The sequence below is a fragment of the Erpetoichthys calabaricus genome, chromosome 1 (genome assembly GCF_900747795.2).
Source record: "Erpetoichthys calabaricus chromosome 1, fErpCal1.3, whole genome shotgun sequence".
Lineage (NCBI taxonomy): Eukaryota > Metazoa > Chordata > Cladistia > Polypteriformes > Polypteridae > Erpetoichthys > Erpetoichthys calabaricus.
Window position 1 is genome coordinate 115792446 of NC_041394.2, and position 23151 is coordinate 115815596.

At 36.0% G+C, this 23151-nt stretch overlaps 1 protein-coding gene across 2 annotated transcripts; it reads right to left on the bottom strand.

Annotated features, from left to right (window-relative positions):
- Positions 1 to 1436: 1436 nt before the first annotated feature.
- On the bottom strand, positions 1437 to 7973 carry LOC127528731 (uncharacterized). 2 transcript variants are annotated; one of them, XM_051929444.1, is made up of 2 exons: positions 7915 to 7973; positions 1437 to 4387 (listed from the first exon to the last, which is right to left on the bottom strand). In XM_051929444.1, the coding sequence occupies exon 2, from the start codon at positions 4282 to 4284 to the stop codon at positions 2224 to 2226; it is 2061 nt and encodes a 686-aa protein (XP_051785404.1). In that variant the 5' UTR covers positions 4285 to 4387; positions 7915 to 7973; the 3' UTR covers positions 1437 to 2223. The 2 variants fall into 2 exon arrangements, with proteins under 2 accessions (XP_051785404.1, XP_051785400.1); XM_051929440.1 differs by having other exon boundaries at positions 7873 to 7958.
- Positions 7974 to 23151: the final 15178 nt, after the last annotated feature.

Here is a 23151-nt window from a genome sequence, read left to right on the forward strand (position 1 = left end):
ATGATAGGCCTAGACCTTTTCGCTCACTCAGATCCTTACCTGCAGCTTTACTTTCTGTTCCACACATGTTCTATGGGAGCTAGATCATTCTCTCAAAGTGCCCATCAACTCTGGAATTCTCTTCCTTTTCGCATCTGTCAGCTGGACTCAATAACACAATTTTAAGCTTCTCTCTGAACATATCCTTTCAAATTGGTATAGCAACTATGATTTTACCACAACGTTACAGGCAACTATCTTTTATGTTTGTTGCTACTTCTTTACCCTTATTGCTATTTGATTTTATAGATCTATTTGCTTTTATCTTTATTAATGTTGTTTATTTCTTTGTCAGGTGAACCTGAGTGCTAAAAAAGGTGCCTAATAAATAAAATGTACTATTATTAATATTGTTATTAATTATATTCTGTCATTACTAGTGGCAACACTCAAACAAGCAAAACCAAATGTGCACATGCTCCTTTCCATTTCAAGTCATACATGTTCTCAGGTGGAGCAGTCTTACTAAATGGTGTTAACTTGAATCCAAAGTACGCTGGGCTGTGTTACGTTTGCTTCCTATTGATGTCACACACCAAGTGCCTTGAGCATGGGAAAGGTGCTATATAAATAACATGTATTATTATTATTATTATTATTGACAGACAGGACAGTGGAAATTTCACATGGTAGAAGGCAGTGTAAAGAAATTAGAGCCTACAGGAGTATAAAAAACTTAAATGTCTGTCTTACTTGTCAGAAAACAACATCAGATGAAAATATTTGAAGTTGTTCTCCCCCATGCAGTGATAATGCAAACTGAGCTCTTTAAGCACAGAGCTGCTGTATGCTTTACAGGACTGACAAAAACAATTTCAAACCAATTGCAGTTCCCCTTGGGCAAACAAAATGTGGATAATTAAATGTGATTAATTATTAAATAAACATTGAAAATGTCCCACAAATTATCCCGTGCCTATGTGATGTCAAAGCAAGGTGTTACAACCAAGATCAGTACATTAACTGATGCAAAAATTATTCCATCCGCCTGCAGAATGAAGTTAACTTTTTGACACAACAAAACCACAGAGGTGAGTGTTATAGTATGGCATGCCAAAGTACAAGGACCTGAGAGACTTTTTATTACCTTCACCAGTCTATGAAGAAATATTCAGTGCAAAAGTGGACATTAAATACTGTATTCAGAATGCAGATACAGGCTTGATCTTCTATGTGCAATTAATCTGGCTTGCTTTATATAGTAAAGTTTTAGTACAAACTGGAGATTTAAAGGCTTCAATGAAAAATATTATGCAGTGTAGAAAAGCAGTGAATAGCAAAATATAAGAAATGTTGGATCTGGCCATTAGGGGTCAGACGTTTTCATTCATTTATTAATTGATTTACCTTAAAAACTGAAAAATAAAGAAGAAAAAATAAGATAAAAAGAAAAACAGAAACATACCAGCTTGTTTAATGGTTTAGTGTCTCATAATAATATCATCAAATGTATAAAAATATTTCAAATGCATCAACACATTTGGCTTCACTATATCACAAAGTTAAATGGATTGCTTACCGCTTTTCTTGAAATTACAGCATTTCTGTTAAATATGAACATTTTTTATGTTCTTTCCTCACATATACAGTACTTACTCATTGTCACACTTAAAATTATAAGCACACTGTACTTGTGTATACATACTGGTTCAAGATGGCACCTAGATTAGTGCTGTTGCCTCACAAACTAAGGACTCTCATGTTTTTCTTGTTTCCTGCAATTTTTTTTGATTTTCTTTTACATTCTAAACACATACAGATTAGGCTGTAAAGTAAATCCAATATCGGTCAAGTATGAGAGTGTGGGAAAATATACCCTTTGATGGACTGGCATCCTCTTCTCGATTGGCTCCTACTTTGAGCGTGAGGCTGCCAGGATAAGCTAAGACTCCATTTAATCCTGTATTGGATTAAGCAGGCCCAGGAATTTAGATGAATGAACATAACAACATTGTTAAATTATCCATTGCAAATGATCTACATACAGTAATTTAATTATACTTGTTTTGTTCAAACCATTATGGAACTCTTGAAAATTTTGGTGTGATATTATTAAAAATGACGCATTTAAAAAGGTAATGCAGAATTCCCAGCTGATTAAAATTTGTCATTAACTGTATTAAGTGTTATCTATACCCAGTATTTATAAGGTTAGAAATATGCAATCATTTTCCATTATCTTCATTAGTAATGTGTCAGTTCATTCACTTCCTCACTACCCTGAGGCTCTGGTCTTTCTGCAAATTTTAAGGCAGTTAATTCTCTCCTTTCTGCCTCTACATTTCTGACAGAGGTTGTCTCCAAGTTTTTTTGTGGATCTGTATCAATCTGAGATGGACTAGCAATATGTTCTTCTTCAGCATTTACATAGACAGCTGAAAAAGCTTCCTGGGACAAAATATGCAAGAATCTTTGCTCCAGTGCAAGGGAAAGCTGGGCCTTTGATAGCCACCTAGGAGTGTTTTTTGCTGGCCCTTTAATTATTTCTGTTTCTCTTGACCGGGCAAAATCAATTCCAGTATCAACCCTTTTCTTTCTCTCAAACATTGCCTCTATTCTTGTTCTTGCCAGCTTTGGAACAATCTTTTGGAGATCCTGATCAACAAAGATTTCCTTCTTTTTCTGATTTTCTCTCCTCTTTCTGTCTTCCTCCTTCCTCTGTAGCCACTGACTATGTGTCAGTTTTTCCTTTTGAGGTTCTGTTTTGATGTCATGGCCCAAGTTTGCATTGTTTTGAACTTCAGACCCAGGGAGTATTGATTTTATTACTGGTTCTTTCTGTGGGATTGATTTTTTTGAGGTACCAGGTTGCTCATTTTTGAGTGTCTCGTCATTCTTGTCTGATCTCATATAGCATTTGTCTTTGTTCCCTGACAGTGTCATTGAAGTTTTAGGTTTAGGGGTTGCTTTTCTGTTTGAAGTCAGACTAGCATCTATAGACTCTTTTTTCTGGGATGTCAATGAAACTATCTCATTAGCTCCAACAGCAGATACATGAGGATTAACAGACGATAAGCTTCCCGGCTTCCTTTGGTTGCATTCTTTTTTTCTTCTCTGCTTCTGAGAAGAACCAAGGAACCTTGAATCTGCAGGATGTGTCATTTTCACTGTAGAAGCTGAAAGAACAGCAGGCTTGCCAGTGCATTGTTGGTCTTGGTCATTTTTATTATCTTGTTGAAAAAGACTTTTCTCTATGGGTGACGTGGTTGTTTTTAAAACACAGGCATCAGTAACATCTTCAGAACTTGGTTTTCCCTCAACTATCATCATGCTCCTTAAGGGCAGACAATCTTTCGCAGAAGGTGTTTCTATTACCTCTGCCAAAACAGCAGAATCAGGTAAAGTAAGAGTGTTTCTATGACTTTGCAAAAGTAATACGTTCTTATTTCCATCTATAGCCAGATTGGATGACTTTCCATTTTTTGCATTATGCCCTTTGTTATTATATTCAAAAACCTCTTGCCTCTTTCTCTCCAACCAGACTTTTACTTGCTCCTCTGATATTTTCAGCCTGTCTTGCTTTTCTTCTGCCTTCCTTTGTTTCTCTTCTTTCTCCTTCTTCTTTACTCTTCTTTTAGCAGCTCTCTGTTTTCTCATCTCTACATTCTTTTGCTTCAGCCACTCTTGAAGACTCTTATTCTGTGAATTTTCTAGTCTACAGTCTGTAGGATCACATCGAGATGGGGTAGCCATTTTATTATTTCTTGGTTTCTCCTGACAATTCAGGTTGTGCTGTTTTGTCTTTTTGTGCTGGTTTAAAAACTTCATGGAAACATTTTCAAGAGGTAAACTTGAATAATGAAGAATTCGCACTCCATAAGGCTTTACCACCATGAGGACTACTTTTGTATCATTTCCATCTGTCAGTTCTAAACCTTCACTTTTTTTTACTCCCAATGAATCAATTATTTTGACTTTGGAAACAGTTGTATTGCCTATCTGCGTTCTTCCATTTTTTACATAGTTGTAGGCATCATTTCTCGTGTTTCTTTTGTAACTCCTGTGCACCTGAGATTCTTCATTTGTCTTCTTTTTATTGTCTTTTAATACAATTTTTCTTTCCAAGGGCAATCTCCTATTAGTTTCTGTGAAAACATCCTGCAAATTGACAGTAATTGTCATTTTATTTTTAGTATTTCCTGGAGTCTCTTGGTTTTCTCTCTTGTCCCTCTGGCTGTCAGAGCCACTGACATGGCTGCTACTCTCAATTTCCTCTGTACATGGACTCTGAGATGCCTGAAACATTTTTCCCCAAGATTTTCCTTTCTAGTCTTGTTTATTTCAAATTCCTGTATTCAGCAGGAATATATTCTAGGTAATCTAGGCTTTCCATTCCTCATGCAGTCATCTAAATGCAAAGCAAACAAAAACAGGATTAACGAAAATGACGACAAACTCAAAATCGATTTCTTTAGTTGGCATCAATGTATTTTTGCTCATACATTTTTTCCTTCATTTACAAATGAAGTTAACTACATGTTTATCTTGATAGTCATCTTCCTCATGCCATAATAGTCTGTTTCATACTAATATTACTATATTTTTACAAACTTGAAAGCTAAAAAGGATGGTTTTGAAAGAAGGTGCATTAAGATTGCTTCATCAAGAAAAAGATGAAATCGGTTAACTAAGGAGTATAAGCTGACTTTTACAACTGGGATTTTATTCAAAGAATAAACTCAACAGGGAGCTGGCAAATAGTGCAGATGAAAATCAGAAACTAGCCCTTGGCAGCCATTCATAAATAAATCCTCACATGGAGCACATTGACTCACAAGACCAATTAAGAAATGACAGCTTTAAAGTATATGAAATGCACAACTAAAATGTTTTGCCTTTTAAATAATTGCTTTGTTTATCAACCTGTAAGTGACATACTGTATTTTATTAAACAGTGTACAATTAAAACAAACATAGCAGATCCCCATCATTTTTGTGTCCACTTATTAAAATCATATTCAGTGTCTGATAAAGGAATGTTACTGCGTTTATTTAATATTCAGATACAAGTATTTACCTGCTCAATACTTTTTTATACATGTAAACTGGTACTATCAGCCTTCTGTAAATGTTAGCCAAGGTAAGCAGAATGGTATGATTTGGTGCTCCATGGTAATATATGTTTATATTCACATAGAAAAAATCAAATATATGTTTAATATGTAAACTGTTATCATGTAAAGTAGACCAAAGCATTTTGTGGCAATGAATTTTACATATCAGTAATATTTACGAGTATAACCCAATGAATAAGAAAGAGAAAGCAAGACTTGCAGTAAATGAAACAGTCTGCAATTTTATTAATTCTATTAAGTCAGCACAGTGGGTACAAGCAAATAATTAATCTCTGTTTTACAAATACAGAATCCAGTTACTATGAGTTTGACAGTAACCTTTATAGACTAAACATTAAAATGTAAAAAAGCATTTATTTTTTTTCGCACATTTTTTCAACCTGACATCTACATTCATGTCACAAATATTCCTTCCCATAAGTAGAAAAATATTACTTTGATCAGTAAAAATTCATATCTTAGCTTAGAAAAAATTAAGTAGTTTCTACTGTTACTATTAGTATTTATAATTTTTTAATTTTATTACAGAAAATGGCACAATATTGTCCACTTGAATTATGAAGTTACTTTTAATAAAAACACTGGTGAAAGGGGTTTCTGTTTTTGACATGGTATCAAATATATTTTATCTTGAAATTTCACTATACAAAAATTCTTGTATGGTGACATCCCTATTTTAATTTTTTTTTTTTTTTGCTTTAATTTAAAATAACTTAGCTTAATGAAGCATGCCCATAATATTTATTATACTCAGTGATCCATATAAAACTAAAAGTCCTGCAAATTCAACCAGAAAGAAGTGGGAAGTCAAGTCAGAATTCAAGGTACCTGTGTAGATGGGTTGAAACTGGTGTCAAGTGGCATAGTGGCACAGTGGTAGCGCTGCTGCCTCGCAGTTAGGAGACCCAGGTTCACTTCCCGGGTTCTCCCTACGTGGAGTTTGCATGTTCTCCCTGTATCTGTGTGGGTTTCCTATGGGTGCTCTAGTTTCCTCCCACCGTCCAAAGACATGCAGGTTAGGTGCTTTGGTGATCCTAAATTGTCCCTGGTGTGTGTGTGCCCTGTGGTGGGCTGGCACCCTGCCCGGGGATTTGTTCCTTGCCCTGTGCTGGCTGGCATTGGCTCCAGAAAATCCCCGTGACCCTGTGTTAGTATATAGCGAGTTGGATAATGACTGGCTGATACTGGTGTCCCTTAGGGATCAGTGCTGGGGTTGATGCTATTTTTAATATACACAAACAATCAAAAATAATATCAATAAACTGGTGATGATGGCAAACTAGGTAAGAAGGGCAGAAAATGCATAACCCACTAAATTGTTACAAAGGGACTTGGCCTGCATATTGAGCAGATTTGTTTAAGTAGAAAGGTTAAATTTGAGTACGCAATGGCAGGTATGAAACTTGAAAGTAAACTTTATGATAAGAACCTAGAACTCACATCATCACTATCAACATTAAGACCTTGTATAGAAGCGATTAAGAAACACAAAAATGTTTCTTGAGCAGTAAGCGCTTCAACAGCAATAACTGACTTGGCATGGAAGTTGGAATAAAATCAGGTGCAAACTTTGCAGACTTCTGGTATTCAACAAAGCAAAATTCCTGTCGAATTACAAATCCACAAATGACATTTTTTAATGCTTGAGTGAGATAATTAAAAGTAACAGGAAGCCATTCAAATAAATCACTACAGATAGACAAATACAGTATTAGTTCTGCAGGTTAATAGCTCTTGATTTTAGTTTACAAAGTACGCAAAATAAACTAGATTTTTTTTTTTTTTGCATTTAATCAAAATCAGACATTTAATGAAAATCAGAGTGCAAATTACAATGTGAAAGAGTGATCTGGATTCTATTCAGTCAATATAAACTGATTGGAAAGTCATCCACCAGAATAATAACAACTAACAAAGCATCTGATTTAAACAAAATTTTTGACAGACTCGTTAGTGTGTTAGTATGTTTCTAAGCAATATGCTGGGCTAAGAACATATGAACATAATACAAACGGAACAAGACCTTACACTGCCTTACATTAATGGACCGTTTTGAACTAGCGCAACACACTTCAAATATTTAAACACGAACAAATTATTGCAAACGTTGCCAAACAAGTGGAACTCACCCTGGCTACTAACTTGTTTTCATTTTTAAACGAGATTTTAACCTCTCCACTGGCCGTCCTCGGAGAGTTCCACTCTCACTCCTCCACCACCTATTGACTTTATATTTTTGTCTTCTTCTCCGCACTCCGTGACACAACACATCGAGGCTTGATAATTAAAATTTGGAGCCTTATCCTTATTTTTTTCATCGTATAATTAATTTTACTTCATTTCTCCTTTTCGCAGATACACACAGGGGCTGCCCTATACTCAAACTCGTTGGCAGCGCGTTCCAGGCTGGCAGACTACACGTTCGGCAAGCAAGTCATTCCAGCCTGCCACACTTCACGATCTCATCGACACGCAGACGGCACGCGTTCAGTACAGTGATGATTTCTGTCCCGTTCGCTCTCTTTGGGCTGCCCAATTCGCTGATTTAATTTGCACCCGGCACTGACTTGCTTCCAAGCAACACTATTAATTCGTCAGTGTTAGATATGGGTTCGGCGCAATGTGCGTTACCTGTCCAAATTACATTAATCACAACATCGCAGAGGTTTAGCTGGCAGGACCTAAAACCAGTTGGCATTCCCAGGAATGCTGATCTTTTGTTTCTTTATTACTTAAACGGTAAACTTCGCTAACAGACTTTTGTTGAAGAACTGAAGAAGAAATGAAGTAAACAACGTACTGTCAAGAAGGAGCGGCTTCCCGTCTGCATGTGCACTTGGGCGTCTGTTCTTTGTGTTGATGTATGTCTTTAGTTGCGACTTAGCAACCTGTGGGAAGATCATGTTTTTAAAGACGCAGGTATGTATTTGAAATAAAAGACTATGTGATGGCGCAATGATGAGCACCACTATCCGCACTTCCCACAGGGTTCTCTACTTTAAAGCCCAAATCTGAATAAAGCGTATGTTCGGTGAATTGACGGCTCGAAATTCGCACAGTAAATACGCGGGAGTAAGTGACAGTGCTGTGTGATGGGCCGAAGCTGAGTGCAGGGATAATACCTGAATATCTTTAGTGTAGCCTAAACTAGCATTAGTATTTCAGTTTGATTCTTTTTATTTAATGACATTCAAACCAGGGCGGCACGGTTTCGCAGTGGTAGCACTGCTGGTTTCGCTTTTCGGGTCCTCCCTGCGTGGAGTTTGCATGTTCTCCCCGTGTTCATGTGGGTTTTCTCCGGGTGCTCCGGTTTCCTCCCACAATCCAAAGACATGCAGTTTAGATGCATTGGTGGTCCAAAATTGTCCCTGTGTGCTTGGTGTGTCGGTGTGTGACCTGCGGTGGGCTAGCGCCCTGCCCGGGATTTGTTCCTTGCCTTGCGCCCTGTACTGGCTGGGATTGGCTCCAGCAGACCCCCGTGACCCTGCGTTCGGATATAGCGGGTTGCATAATGACTGACTGACTAACTGACTGACTGACATTTAAACCATCAGGGAATTTTCCATAGCATAATATAACACTTAAGGGGAATTATACATGGAAATTAGAATCCATCCAAATCCTCCAAGAATTCTTAATGATTTTACATAAACTATTCACACATATTTTTTCCAAAATCTCAGCACAGTAGTAACTGAAAGCTATAAAATATTATACCATTATATAAATAGGGTGATCAGTCTGATCCAAGTGTCTATAGGCCAGAAACATGCATCATGGGTGAATTAATTGAAGCAATTATTAAAAAACATTAAAGTGATTCACATGTCAAGAAATGTATTAGCAAATACTGTAGCAATTCAGATTCAGGAGATCGTGTTCCACTAATAGACTGGAATTCTGTGAGAACGCAATTTTATGTATACTGTATGTACATGCTCAGAGAGGTGCATATCATAGTATTTACCTTGATTTTCAGATGGCTTTTGATAAGGTACTATATGAGAGATTAGTAATCAAATTAAAAGATGTAGGTGGGAACAACATTGGTGTAACCACTGAGAACAAATGGCTGTGTTGAGAGGTACCTTTACAAAATAAGGTGATATTAAAAGTGGTATCTCTCATGAATCAATACTAGGGCTGCTGCTCTTTTTAATACACATAAATAATCTGGATATAAACAACAAGATGGTCAATTTTGCAGATGATACTATAGTATTAGAAGGTGAGAAACTGTAGACTCGGCCTAAGCATTACAGAGGGGCTTGGGCAACATATACATATAGGCTTTGACAGATTTGTGTAAGATAAAATTGAATATAAGTAAACATAAGGTACTACATGTGTGAAGTAAAATATTAGGTTTGAATATACAATGGGAGGATTGAAACTTGAAAGCATGCCTAATTAGAATGAGTCACTATTTACATCCAGACAGATGAGATCAAGAAGTCAAATCCAATGTTTAGTTATAAAGTATATCACGATGTTTATAGTACAAGTTAATGGAGGTTATCCAATGCAACAAAAAAATTAGTGAGGCTTCATCTGCAGTATTGTGTAGAGAGTAAGTTGGGGTGTGTGAAAAATGACAAATTCCTAATACAAAAAAATTGCATATGGCAAATAAAGGATTAAAAATCACTAATTTTGGTCTATGTATTAAAAAAAAACATAGTAGTGCCAAAGAAAGTCCAGAGGAGAACAATTAGGGCTATTCTGTAACTGAGAGAGGTATGAGGTATGAGGAGAGTTTGAAGGAGTTGAACCTTTACAGTTTAAGCAGATATTAAGAGGTGACATGACTGAAGAGTTTAAAATTATGATGGGAATTAGTACAGTGGATGTTACTTTAAAATAAATTCTTCAACAGGAACTCAGGAACACAACTGAAAACAGTATTAACCATAATATTTTAACAAATGTTAGAAAGTTTTTCTTCTTACAAACTAACCATGGGCACACTGAATAAATTACCAAGTAGAGTGGTAGAGAGTTCAAATCTTGATTCAATGTCATTTTGGAGAATGTAGCTTAAGAGGATTGGTGAGCTTGTTAGGCTGAATGGATATACAGTGTATATGGAAATAAAATCCAAATAGTTTTTCAATCTAGAGGTTGGACAACACTCATATTCTAGAATTGGAACTTCATGCACAAAAATAAGACATTTAGATATATTAACCGCTGAACAGACTTTTAAAGTTTATGTAAATATGTTGTCAAGAGGTTGTTAAGGACATGGCTCCACCAGGATGGCGCAAGGCAGTGATAAGTCCCACAGCACATTTCTAGGAAAAATAAAAGCTACATTGACAGCAGCAGAGATCCTGCAGAATGTCCCAGAAGTTAGGGCCATTGAAACAAATAATGCAGCAATGTTTCCTGGAAAGAAGAATGCCATGTTTCCCCAAGTGTAGGTGATCCAGCAGTTGACAGGATGTGCTTGACTGTCTGTTCAAAGTAACAGCAACACAAATAGAACGTACATAAGAGGTTGAATCTTTTCCTTGCTGACAGGTGGTACAATTTGACAACTAACTGGAAAGGCTTGAGCCCATTCCCAATAAGGAGCAACAGTATGCTGCCCTCCTAGTGGATGGCTGAGAGACTACTGAGCTAATACCAGTCCTGTCCACAGTTAAATTTACATTGGAAGCTTGGCTTAATATTCTGGTAGTTACTGCCATCCATCATCCAGGTGTCTTTTTGTGGTTTCTTCTGGATTCCATAGTTTTCCAACCACATCCCCAAAGATATGCAGTTAAGTTTACTTGCTGACTCAAAACTGGCTGGCAAGCAGGGTGTTTTGGGTGCGCACCCTGGGGGCCTTGATGACAAGGGGTGTTTTCATTTTGCACCCCGTCATCCCTCACCCAACTCAATGAAATGATTGTATCCGCGTGATGAGAACATTTGATGAAACAATCGATTGTATGCGGGCCAATTTAAATCAAGGGGGACCCCCAGTCAAAATCACTAAAATCGACCAACCACCTCCGATCAAATGTATGCAAGCCGATAGCTAGAGTGGGAAGAACCATGCTGCAGGAAACAACTAAGTGTTTGTGCACTGAATTGAACTGTTAAAATAGGTCTACTCTCTGTTAGGGAGCTGTATTCACTAAATCACCCAGAGTCCTGTGGAGGTCTTAATCTGGCTTTGCTGGCATATGTGTGCTCTTGGATGGTCCAGTTCCATGTCCAGAGTTGTTTGTATACATATAGATTACATTAGTATATTATAATTAAAGTATACTAGAATTAATAATTACTATAATTGCTATAATTATTATAATTAACAGTATATTATATTGACATTATACTGTATAATAGTTTCAGCGATAACTTTAATGGTGCATAAGTTCGTTAACATTAACAGCCTTCTTCTCGACACAGTGAATCAAATTTCTGCAACATAATATATTCTGTAGACTGAAGATAAAAGTAAGAAATTTAGTTGCTATTCAGCTGAAAATTGCAATTGGAAACAACTGTGATCTAAATGATTTTAACTAAGATAGGGTTGTTGATGTCAGATGTTGTGGTTCCACATAATTTCACAAACAATCCCTCAACAGGCCTATACAGTATACAAATAGATCAACAAGAAAACATCCCTTGGGAGGCAGATCGGTGGGTAAAATAATTGAGTTTAGAGAAAAATTAACCAAATTTGTTCAAGCTAATAAAAAAGACGTAATTATTTAAATGATAAACAATTATTTAAATGAGGGTTCAATATAGCTATGGTGTACCAAAGGGTATCTCTGAAACCAAAACATGTCAGACCTTCAAGCAGATCATTGCTGCAACAGAAGACCATGTCAGGCTCTATTCTGTAAGCTAACAACAGGAAGATCAAGCTACATTTGGCACATAATCACCTAATCTGTGTGACTGAAAATTGGAAAAATGTTGACTGGTGTCTCAAACCTTTGTATATGTGTCAGCGTGTGAATTTTAGTATAGAATTTGCAGTAAAGTGTACATATCCATATGTCCATCCTGCCCTGTGTCAATGAATTCCACAGTGTACCTAAGCTGACCATGTGCATCCCTTTATGGTTCCAGCCTATCATTTTTCAAATGGTTTAACAAAAACAATGGTGACTTGAGTTTTTTCCATTTGTATGCATAATCACCTGTTTGTCAATATAATAGAGCACCTTTGTATGGGATAGAAATGAGGTTCATAACATGAATGTTTGCCTGAAAATATGCAATAACTACTTGATACCGCAGAGTCAGTATGGGCCAGAATCCCTAAGAAGTGTCTCCAATAATCGCTGAACCAAAGCCTCAAAGAAGAAGGGCTGTTCCTATGTGGTGATAGAAAGATGTACCTGATTAATTATTTATAACCATCCTTCCACCAGATGAATTGTTCTCTGCAGTTTGTACAATATGTTAATTTTTAAAGTATGCTTCTTCACATTTTATTAGTCATAGTTTGTGACTGTTGATAGCACTGGTATGCCAATTTTATGACAGTCAATGGTAAAATTGATATTGCAGAAATAAAAATACAATACATCATATAGATTTATACAGAAGCATGAAATGCAATACTTTCTAAATTCTACATTCCTTTGGTATATTTCGCTTGCACTTTTGTTTGTAGTTTACACTGCCTAGCCTAAGTATAAGTAAACAAAATAAATAATATTGAAAAGGAAATATGAAAGCAAACACTGTTCCTAAAATTAGTCTATTTACCTTAAGTAGATGAGCACTAACATTTCAATAGGCACTTCATTTATTCATTTTGTTATTATAAAATGCCACTGTCCTTTATAATTAGTTCTGCCATGTGATTTAATACAATGTGTCAAATAATTTTCTTCTGTTCTGAATATTTTTCTGAATAGTTTTCAAATTGAATTGCTCTTGTATTAACTGGTGATTAAAAATCACTATGCTCCAAGTAATGCTTTGTATGCAAAGGAGATAAGAGATCTAGGTGTGTAGCCTTTGCTGCTTAATAATCAAATACAGTACTCTGCAGCACAGTTTGTGATGTTAAATCATCATCATTTTTTTCAATGCCATTTTGTTTTCTACTCAGGGTCACTAGGCAGGCATATCTGGTTCAGAGTGTTTTTCTAAGCAGACTTAATCTTGCAGTTCTGATAAAGGTGTTGAGCATTAGTAACCATTTTGCAGCATTCCTTTCCCTGATTTTTAATCTGGATAATCATCTTTCACTTTGAATTTAAGCAGCAGTTTGCTAGTTTCAATTGTTTTGTGTAGTAAAACATTTGATTCTTTTCTTTTTTGATAAAAATATTAATTTATATTTTCACATCAAACATCCACCTCTTGTAAACTGATAATACAAACATTTTAAATTGCCTTCAAATTTTAAGAAACATTTTTTCAGGGTTTCTTTAACATAAACATCAATTTTTGTTTTCTGTCCAAATAATTGTTGATGCTAAAATTAACAAAGCTTTCACTGGAAAACATTCCTGTTAAAAAATGTCTTCTTTTTTCACTTAAAATTCACCAACTAAAGATTCTGACATTTTAAAGGTTACATCAGACAGGTGAAGATGTAACAAAATACATTTAAAGCAAAATTATTTGGCTATCCTGCAAGAAACAAATGTAAAATGAAAGCAAAATTGTTGCTTTTCTTAACAAATTACTGAGAACAGCTGGCGGATGAAATGACACACTTGGGGGATTACAACGTGATATTTACCTTTCAGCTTTATCTTATTACAGTGAATTGTGTGGCTGCTGACATGAGGAGTATAAGTGTGCTGTACTCTAAATTTCTGTGCATCCTCATTACCTTTCTTTCCAACAAATAAACTTTAGAAAAACATTGATTTTTGAAATTTGTCTTGATTTATTTCTTTGTAAAAAAGGCTTATGCAACCATTAAAATAATTTTTCTGATTATTCATTTATTTGCATTAATTCGTTGAGCCATAACATCAACACCTATACTTTTTGTATGATGATATCCATCTCTTGTCAAATCAAAATTTATGTGTTAAATAAAAATGGGGAGATTCACAAGGAAGTGCAAAAAATAACTTATTTTGGAATCTTAAAGTTTTCAGATAATACTCAGTATTCATTCATAAACTACTATGAATTATTTTCCCTTTAGGTTTTGCACAAATCGAGGGGCTGCTTTAAGGGTAGGGATAAATCTCTCTGTTATAATAAAAAAATCCTTGGATGAGACATGACTTTTTCAGAGAGATATTTTCACGTCCCGCAAGATGAGACTTTGTGCCAAGAAATGTAACCATACCCGGGGCCGGAAGTAAAAGACAAATAGTAGATGACAAAGTAGAATGACGTAAAGACTTCAAAAACATTGACACGATAAATATGCAGAGCAGGTTAGCGATAATAATAGTACTAAAATTAGAAAGTCTCAAAAAAATGATAGTAAAGATTGCATTAGCGTGAAGAAGTGGAAATTATTACTCAGTGAAATAACGGAACAGCGAAAAGGGATCGAATATATTGTTCGTATTTAAACTTTAAGTCGGAGACTTGTAGATCATCTAATTCATATTGCCATCAGAGAAAAGTAGTGTTTCTTCCCAATGAAGAGCTGTATCAGCAAGAATTAAAAGATTTGTTGTTTGGTGAAAGTGAAATCCACATACGCTATTTTATAAGCCTGTATTTCTATATTGGAGCACAGGAAACTTAAGCTTTTTAAAGTAAAGGACACCAGTGAATTATTTGGCATGCTCACTCAGTCATTAATTCCTGAATTGAGAATCTCCAATCAACATAACTAGCTTGTATTTTGATATGATGCATGGGGCTAATATATGTAAAGAAGATATTTACCAACATAAAGACAGTGGCTGGGCCAAGAATTGACTCAAAATCTATAAAATAGTGCGTTATAGATGTTAAGCACTCATATAAGCTTGACAAATAAAAATAATTAAAGTTAAAATGAGCTGTTAGGTGGGTTGATATTTAAATGGATCATGGATAATAGATTGTTTGCTTGAGAGAAACCAGTTTTCAATTCATATATCCATCCATCCATCCATTTTTCAAGCTGCTTATCTAGCTCAGGATCACAGTGAGGTGGTACCTATCCTGCCCTTTTTGCCCAAGGACCTCTCAGCTATGATTTCTGCCTCACCTCTTTTAATAATAATAATAATAATTCATTACATTTATATAGCGCTTTTCTCAATACTCAAAGCGCTATCCACACAGGGAGGAACCGGGAAGCGAACCCACAATCTTCCACAGTCTTGCAACTGACCCCCATTTTACCTACAACTTTGCTCGTATTTTAGGTGACACATATTTTAACCTTTCGTCTTCTGATTATCTCTCTGTCCCATAGAATTAAAATGCTAATTTCCTGCAATACTTCTAACGCAAGGGTGCTTTGTTTCTCCAAATCTTTATTTGATTTGGATAAAAATATTCAGTTCATTGAATTGCTGCTATATACTGTATAGTACCTCTAGCTCCTACTGGAAAAATTAGTTAATTATTTTAATGTTCAGTTTAAAATAAAAAGATGTAGCCTAATAATTATAACAGTAGCTTTGAGGAAAAAAGATCAATGAATCACTAATGAATACATCTGAGGGTTCTTTTTTGATTTTCGCCTTGAGTACTTTGAGGAAGTATGTCTGTCTGAAGTTAATGAATGTGTAGAAAAGTATAAGAAAACTTGTATCGAACAAATAGTATTTCCATTAAAACAGAGTCCATTAAACTTAAATCCATAAAATAAATAATTCTTCAAAATATTGAACTTGAAGAGATTATTTTTAAGATGCATTCTACTTTGCTTTCATTTTATACTTGGTTTGCGTGTCCTAACAAAAGTTGAATTGACAACACACTAAGTTGGGTAAAGCAGGCACTATTCCAATTGCGTGAGTCCTAAGAAACACCTGCTGAATTCCTAAACTAGCCTACCAATGTAACCTTTTCTGGGTGGGTCTCTGGGTTTTGTCCCAGTGAACTGTTCTTGGTTCACCTGCAAAGGACACACCAACCAAATTGACTCATTTGGATCTGGAGAAAAGGAGCAGTGGTTCTACTCTAAACTCCTCCAGTCTTGTGAATACTTGACCTTATTGCAGACAATAAGCCCAGTAAATCCATTATAGAATTTCATTACAAATGCTTGTACCCGAGTTCATGACATATAGTAGGTGTGAAGGGTACTGAATTTTGCAGGGATCACATGCTCCGTAGAAAAGGGATTCTTTTATGTCAAACCTAATGCTAGCCCAAAAAACCTCCAGTTCACCTCAAAACACCTATCAAAAGACAAAACACTCGGGCATTAGTGAAAAAAATAACACTTAGCTTTTAATGCTGGTTAATATTGAAACATACTATACAAGCAGCAGTAGAAATCCAGAATATATCATCATCACTGTGAGAACAAGAGTCTCTGATACAATGGAAACATCCACCAGTTTCTAAGTTTACTGTCTAGCTCTTTGGGTGTATCTAGATTGCATGGTTCAGAAAAATGCCCAAAGGCTGGAAGGCTTAATGACTACAAGAAAGATGGCACTTAGATGTTAAACCATGAAAACAAACAAGGATATGGTATCTACTGTACATCTTTATTTTATCTTATTTAAATATTATTAACAACATTTGCCCGATAGATGATACAATTCCACATGCCGGAAAGGCCCTTCTCACCACTGTTTCCCTTTGTACCCAGAAATATTCTGGCAAGTTGTGCTTAGATTTTATTTATAATCTTGTTGTTTTTTTTTTCTTCTTGGTTGTTTACATTTTCAAAAGTAGCTTGTTCTACACTTCATATGGTGTCTCATGTCTACCTTAATAAAAGGTAAAATGTCTGAGTGTGTGTTTATCTGGTGCATCACAAACATTTGTAGTAATAAAATTCATTACATTTGTCATTCCAACAGATAATACAATTGTTAACACTAATTTTACAAATCCCTAACCAAATATCACATTACAGAGACATGCGCGTTACAATTGACATTCCAACAGATGGTGTATCACAAGCATTTGTAGTAGTACATTTTATTACTACAAATGTTTGTGATGCGCAATCTGCTGAAATGGCAAATGCAATGCATTTTATTACTACATGCATTACAAAATACATTCCAATAGATGATGCCCTACAAACATTAACAGCGAGGTCTACTTTGAACCCATCTTAAACGAGTAGCACAACTTGTTCCCAATATAAGCTAAAATACTTAATGATGTGTTTACCTGTAAATACATGGTAATCAATAAGTAAAATATGGCACAACCAAAAAAATAACATATGCTCAATGTCCATATTAGCATTTAAAGCATAAATTACAGTGGCATACAATTACTGGTTATATTTCGTGCACATTACAGGGTGTCACACATGTGTACATGGGAGGCAGCTAAAGGGCTTGAATGAAAGTAATACCATGCCGGACCAGGGGAAGGCGCATGTCTCACTTCTCTGCAGACATGTTACGGGAAATTCCACCTGGCCATGATGACATCACTTCCAGTTTCGGCCCTACGGAAGACGTCACTTCCAGTTCTGACTCCAACTGCATCATTTCCTTTAGTCTGCCATAAAACCGCCATATTTTCCACACCTAATCAGTTCGGTTTTTGACTCGATCCTGTACACATCAGTGTGCTTACCAATCCATTTGCAGCCAAGAATAATGTACGGGTGGCTGTCCCAAACCTTTTTTTGACTCCTTGTCTTATCTTTGACAAGGGATATCTACTGATTGGTAAATCGAGAACTTTGTTCAAGACCTTAGGTCTCCTCTTACCAATACATTCCACTTCATTGTCTACAAAACTGCCAGCACCAATTTGATGGACATTTTCTCACTTACCTTGACCCTCACATCTGAACAAGACACAGAACAAATTCTGTGCTTGGGGTAACTGCTTGAGGTTAGTTTCTTCCCACATCCCAAAAATGTACAGATTAGGTTGAATGAAAGTCCTAAATTGGTATAGTATGAGTGATTGTATATATATATATATATATATATATATATATATATATATATATATATATATATATATATATATATACTGTATATATATATATATATATATATATATATATATATATATATATATATATACAGTATATATCCATCCATCCATTTTCCAACCCACTGAATCCGAACACAGGGTCACGGGGGTCTGCTGGAGCCAATCCCAGCCAACACAGGGCACAAGGCAGGAACCAATCCCAGGCAGGGTGCCAACCCACCGCAGGACACAATTTAGAATCGCCAATCCACCTAACCTGCATGTCTTTGGACTGTGGGAGGAAACCAGAGCGCCCGGAGGAAACCCACGCAGAAACAGGGAGAACATGCAAACTCCACGCAGGGAGGACCCGGGAAGCGAACCCAGGTCCCCAGGTCTCCAAACTGCGAGGCAGCAGTTATATATACAGTATATGAGAGTGCACCGTGAGATTCCTTGGTTGCTGCCTTCTGCACATTGATGCAGTACTAAACAAAGTCTCCACAAAACTATAATGAGAGTGAGTTTTAGAAGATGGTTAAATGATCATAACATATTCTTTAATGTGAAAGTGTCAAGAATACTTAATATTTATTCTTAATTATGTCAAACTCACCTGGAATACCATTTACAACTTCAAAGGAAAGTCATAAGCTCTAAAATATCATATTTGCAAATTTCTACATGCTTAGAATTTCTATTGTTGTAATGAAGGTCTGAAACTTTATATTACAAGTACCTCAATTGTAGATACATTCTGCAGAGCCAGAGAAGCTGTAACTCAAGAGAGCCTGATATGCCTAAAGTGACTCACTGTGAAAGAGTGTGGGTGTTTTTTTGTTAATGCATATCCACCCAGGATTGGTTCTTGCCTAGTGCTTCCTGGTAGGCTACAGTTCCCCATGACCTTGTGATAAATAAAATGGTTTAAAAAACAAATGGACACATTTACATTAGGGTGCCATGATTTTGCTGTATTTTTAATTTCTGCTGTAATTGAGGAATAAATGCAATTGGAAGTTTCTTTCTGAAAATATGTAGTTTTGACCATGAGTCATTCGTCATTTCTGTTACTGTGACTATTTTTAATTTCCTAATGTGATGGTGTAACGAGAGTCACGTGTTTAACTAAAGGGTAACATATGCATCTTACCTGTTAACATCATTTGCAGTTTTCTGATATATGCTCCTGAAGACTGATAGTAGTAACCCTTCTGTTTTATAATGTATCATACTTTTGCATGTTCTGACATTTTTCAACAACGGCTGCAATTTTTTCAGAACTGTGATCATTGTCAGCTGACAAGCATATTTCCAAGCAGTTGTGAATATGAAACATATTTTGCTACAGTACATGTCAAGATCTTTCAAAATTCTTTTTCTCTAGTTACCAATCTGAGTTAACTGTTTGTGAATACCAGATAATTGTTAATACAGAAAGCATTTCCTCCCCTTCTTCTAGATCAAAATTTGATGCTTTTAAAACCTGTATGGTGTTTATCAACAATCCTAGAATTTACTTTGGTTAGTGGGGAAAAGTAATGAACTCTGCTACCTCATCTTGGGACATGGCTTAATTTTTCTGTCCTGTTGTTGTTTTTTTCTTGTTTGGCCTCTTCATGTTTACTTTTTTCTGACTATGTTTTCTCCAAGAACTGAAATATCTTTACACATGAAAAAGTGCAATAAAAGAGTTGGGGCCTAAGAAGGAAAATCCCATTTATTGGTCATTGCCAGAACAGCTTTAATCAAGGAAGCAGTTTGCTTCAGTAAAGATCGAGTGCTGACAAGACGTCTGTTCTCCAGAGAGTGAAGAAAAATTCTGTTTATGGCTTTTTAATCCTTCATCACCTAGAAGAAGCATGATGGCGGTATGTGTAGAACTGATGTCTTAGCTCAATTTCTGGGGCGTTCTTGTCACACACTAAAGGCAGAAGAACAAAACAGGTTATTAAATGTTGAGAACAGATACAGACTGTGTTCAGAATAAAGGGTGGAGATGAAAGCTGATATTTAGGTGCTATGTAGAATCATGGTCTAAGGCAGGGGTCCTCAATCACAGTCCTGGTTGGCCAGAGTGGCTGAAGGTTTTTGTTCTAACCCGGTTGCTTAATTAGAAAGCAATTCTTGCCAATAATTTAATTTCATGGCTTGTTAGTGCTCTAACTCTGCTATGTCAGGTAATTCTCATGTCCTAGATTTTCTTCCCCTTTCTAAGGATATCATCCAAATGGTTTGAAGGCTAAAATGGATGAGTAATTCTCAGTCCTTCACTTTTTTCTCTTCTCTTCCCTTCCAAGTATTTATTTAAACCCAATAGTGCATGATACATACACACAGGAGTAAATGGTAATGAGCTAAATGGAGAAATGCTGGTCTCTTTTGTCATTTGCATGCTATTGCTAATTAGGATCAATTAAAAACCAAGCATACAGCTGTTTAAGACTAAAATAAGCAATAAGGGTTCAAAATCTTAACAAGCGAGGAAAATAAAGTGAATCAGAAGTGTTACATGAGCAATAAGTGCTTCTTATTAAGCAACTGGGTTGGAGCAAAAACCTGCAGCCACTGCGGCCCTCCAGGACTGTGATTGAGGACCCCTGGTCTAAGGACTCACAAAATATCAGAACCTTAAATCAAACTTAACTGGCAGCTAATTCAAAAATGCAGGGCAAAATTCATAATCACATAAAATGCCTGTATCCAAACTAACAAAGAAGGATCCTTGAGCAAAAATAAACACAAGGTAAATAAATTATTTAGTTTTATAGTTTATACCCAAGCCTGGATACTCAGTATATCACCTCGCCATCTTATATAGGCAATTATGTCACATGTTGTATTCCGTCAATCACAGGATAGCATCTGGAATAGAAACCGATAGACAATATGGTCACACACATAAGAAATAATCACAAAATAGCAGCATGAACAGTGAAATACTCCCCAAAATGGCATTGAGATGGTGTTGATGTATTCATTATAAAGATAAAAATAAACAAATGTCAAAAAAATAAATAATGGGAACAAAGGCAACTTCAGGACAGCAACTCTGACACATATTCCTTTCTACACCCATGAAATCTGTCATGAGAGACTCAGCAGGATGTTATGCGGGGCAAAAACAAGAGTGTTAGGTTGAGTGATAGTTCTAAACTGAACCAGTATAGATGAGAGTGAGTGTCAAACTCTTAAATGAATTGGTGTCTCATCTAGGGTTAGTGGTCTATTTAACACTGAAGTGGAAGAAATGGATTGATGGCTGGAAGTGCACATTCTTCGGTTATGATCCTTGTTATCACTGATTGAATGGGCAGCACACATACAATAGATAAGAGTTGCTAGTGGTTCATGCAAAAATTGCTTAAATAGAAATTAATATAAATGCAGAATCTGATGGCAATTTCACCTGGATGAACTACTGGCTTGAGTGTTTGGATGAAGAAACAGCAGCTGTTTATGCTATTTTACCAGTTGTACATCTATGTAGTCTTAAAGGGTCGTATTTAGATATACCATTTCTCTAAACTGTTGGCATTTCTAGGGGTGTAATATGGGTGGCAAAGCTGTCTTCAAATTAGAAGATATAAATGCTGTAAATGTTCAGTTTCAAGTACATTACTTGTTAGTTTGCCCTTTATATAAAGAAGTGCTCAAAAGGTTTCTATGTTTAATTTCCACTGGTATTTACTTTGCTTTCTCCCAGGTTAAGTTTTCAATGTACTTTAAAGTTTTTAAGACTTGAACCTAATGACCCCATGGTTACTTTTCTCAATGCCTCCTCCAGACCTGCTTTTCATTTTTCTGTCGTGTAGTTACCAGAACTATGCATAGTGTGCTATGTATGCTATGTTTTACTATGAGCTTAACATAGAGTCTGGAGAATATCATCTGCCTCGTAACAGGTCTCCCTGAAATCTTTTTGATGACAGGTGACATGTAATGTTCTTCACCAGTTGCTTTTCAACCCATGATTGTATGTATGTAGTGGTCATCTTGGTATGTGTGGTTCCCTATTGGCTGCTAAGGATATTTGGGAAGCTTTTCACCTAGTCCTATAATTCTTACAGTTAGACACTAACCTAAGTTTAGTGATTTTGTTATCTAAATCAGTGACTAGACAGTAAATTCACTGTAATATTGTTCACTCTGAATGGATTTAACATACATAACATCCAGTGTAGCAGTACAAGCTTCAATCGATATTCCAATGATCTGTTTCATAACTCACTTATCCAGCTTAGTCTCAAGGATATCTGATGTTTATCCACTCAGTGCTAAAGGCAAGATGTGAACCAACCCTGTATGGGGCACCAGATAAATTGTAGAGCAAGCATACAAACATACCAACAGACAGAGTTGCCATTTAGACAACACACATCTTTAGAATGTTGTAGAAAAACAGAGTACTTAGTGGAAAACTCGTGCAGACATGAAGTGACCCCCTAAAAAACTCTGTACAGGCTGTGTTTGGACCTGGGATTTAAACCCAGAATCCTGCAGTTATGTGGCAGCCACACTAACAACTGTACATATAACACCACCATTCTGCCTCCATGTGATCTTGTTTTAAACCAAACACCCCCAAATTATGCGTGTCACAGGAAAATCAACAAGCTTTACATTTGAATATTATTAGGTAGAATTTTTTTATAACATTTTTATAATCTTCTCCCTAAATTGCTACTTTTCCTCATATTCCATCAGTTGCGTGGAAAATGCCGTTTCTGACATTTCCTGAAAATGCATTACAAAAGTTAGAAATGTCACACCTTTCTGTAAATCTTACTTCTTATCATGTCTTGGACCAAACAGTGAGATTATGCTGGATTTGTCTGAGCTCTCTCCTTATGACATGTATAAAATAAAATTGCCCAGTCCATGTCACAGTGAAATAGGCTTGCAAAGCTGATCAGCCATTTGACCTCTCTACATTCAGAATTCATTTATTACTCAGAATTCAGAGGCATGCTTGTTTATGTAATTTATGCATTAAAGGCAAAATAGACATTTTGAACACATAGGTCTGAGCTTTATT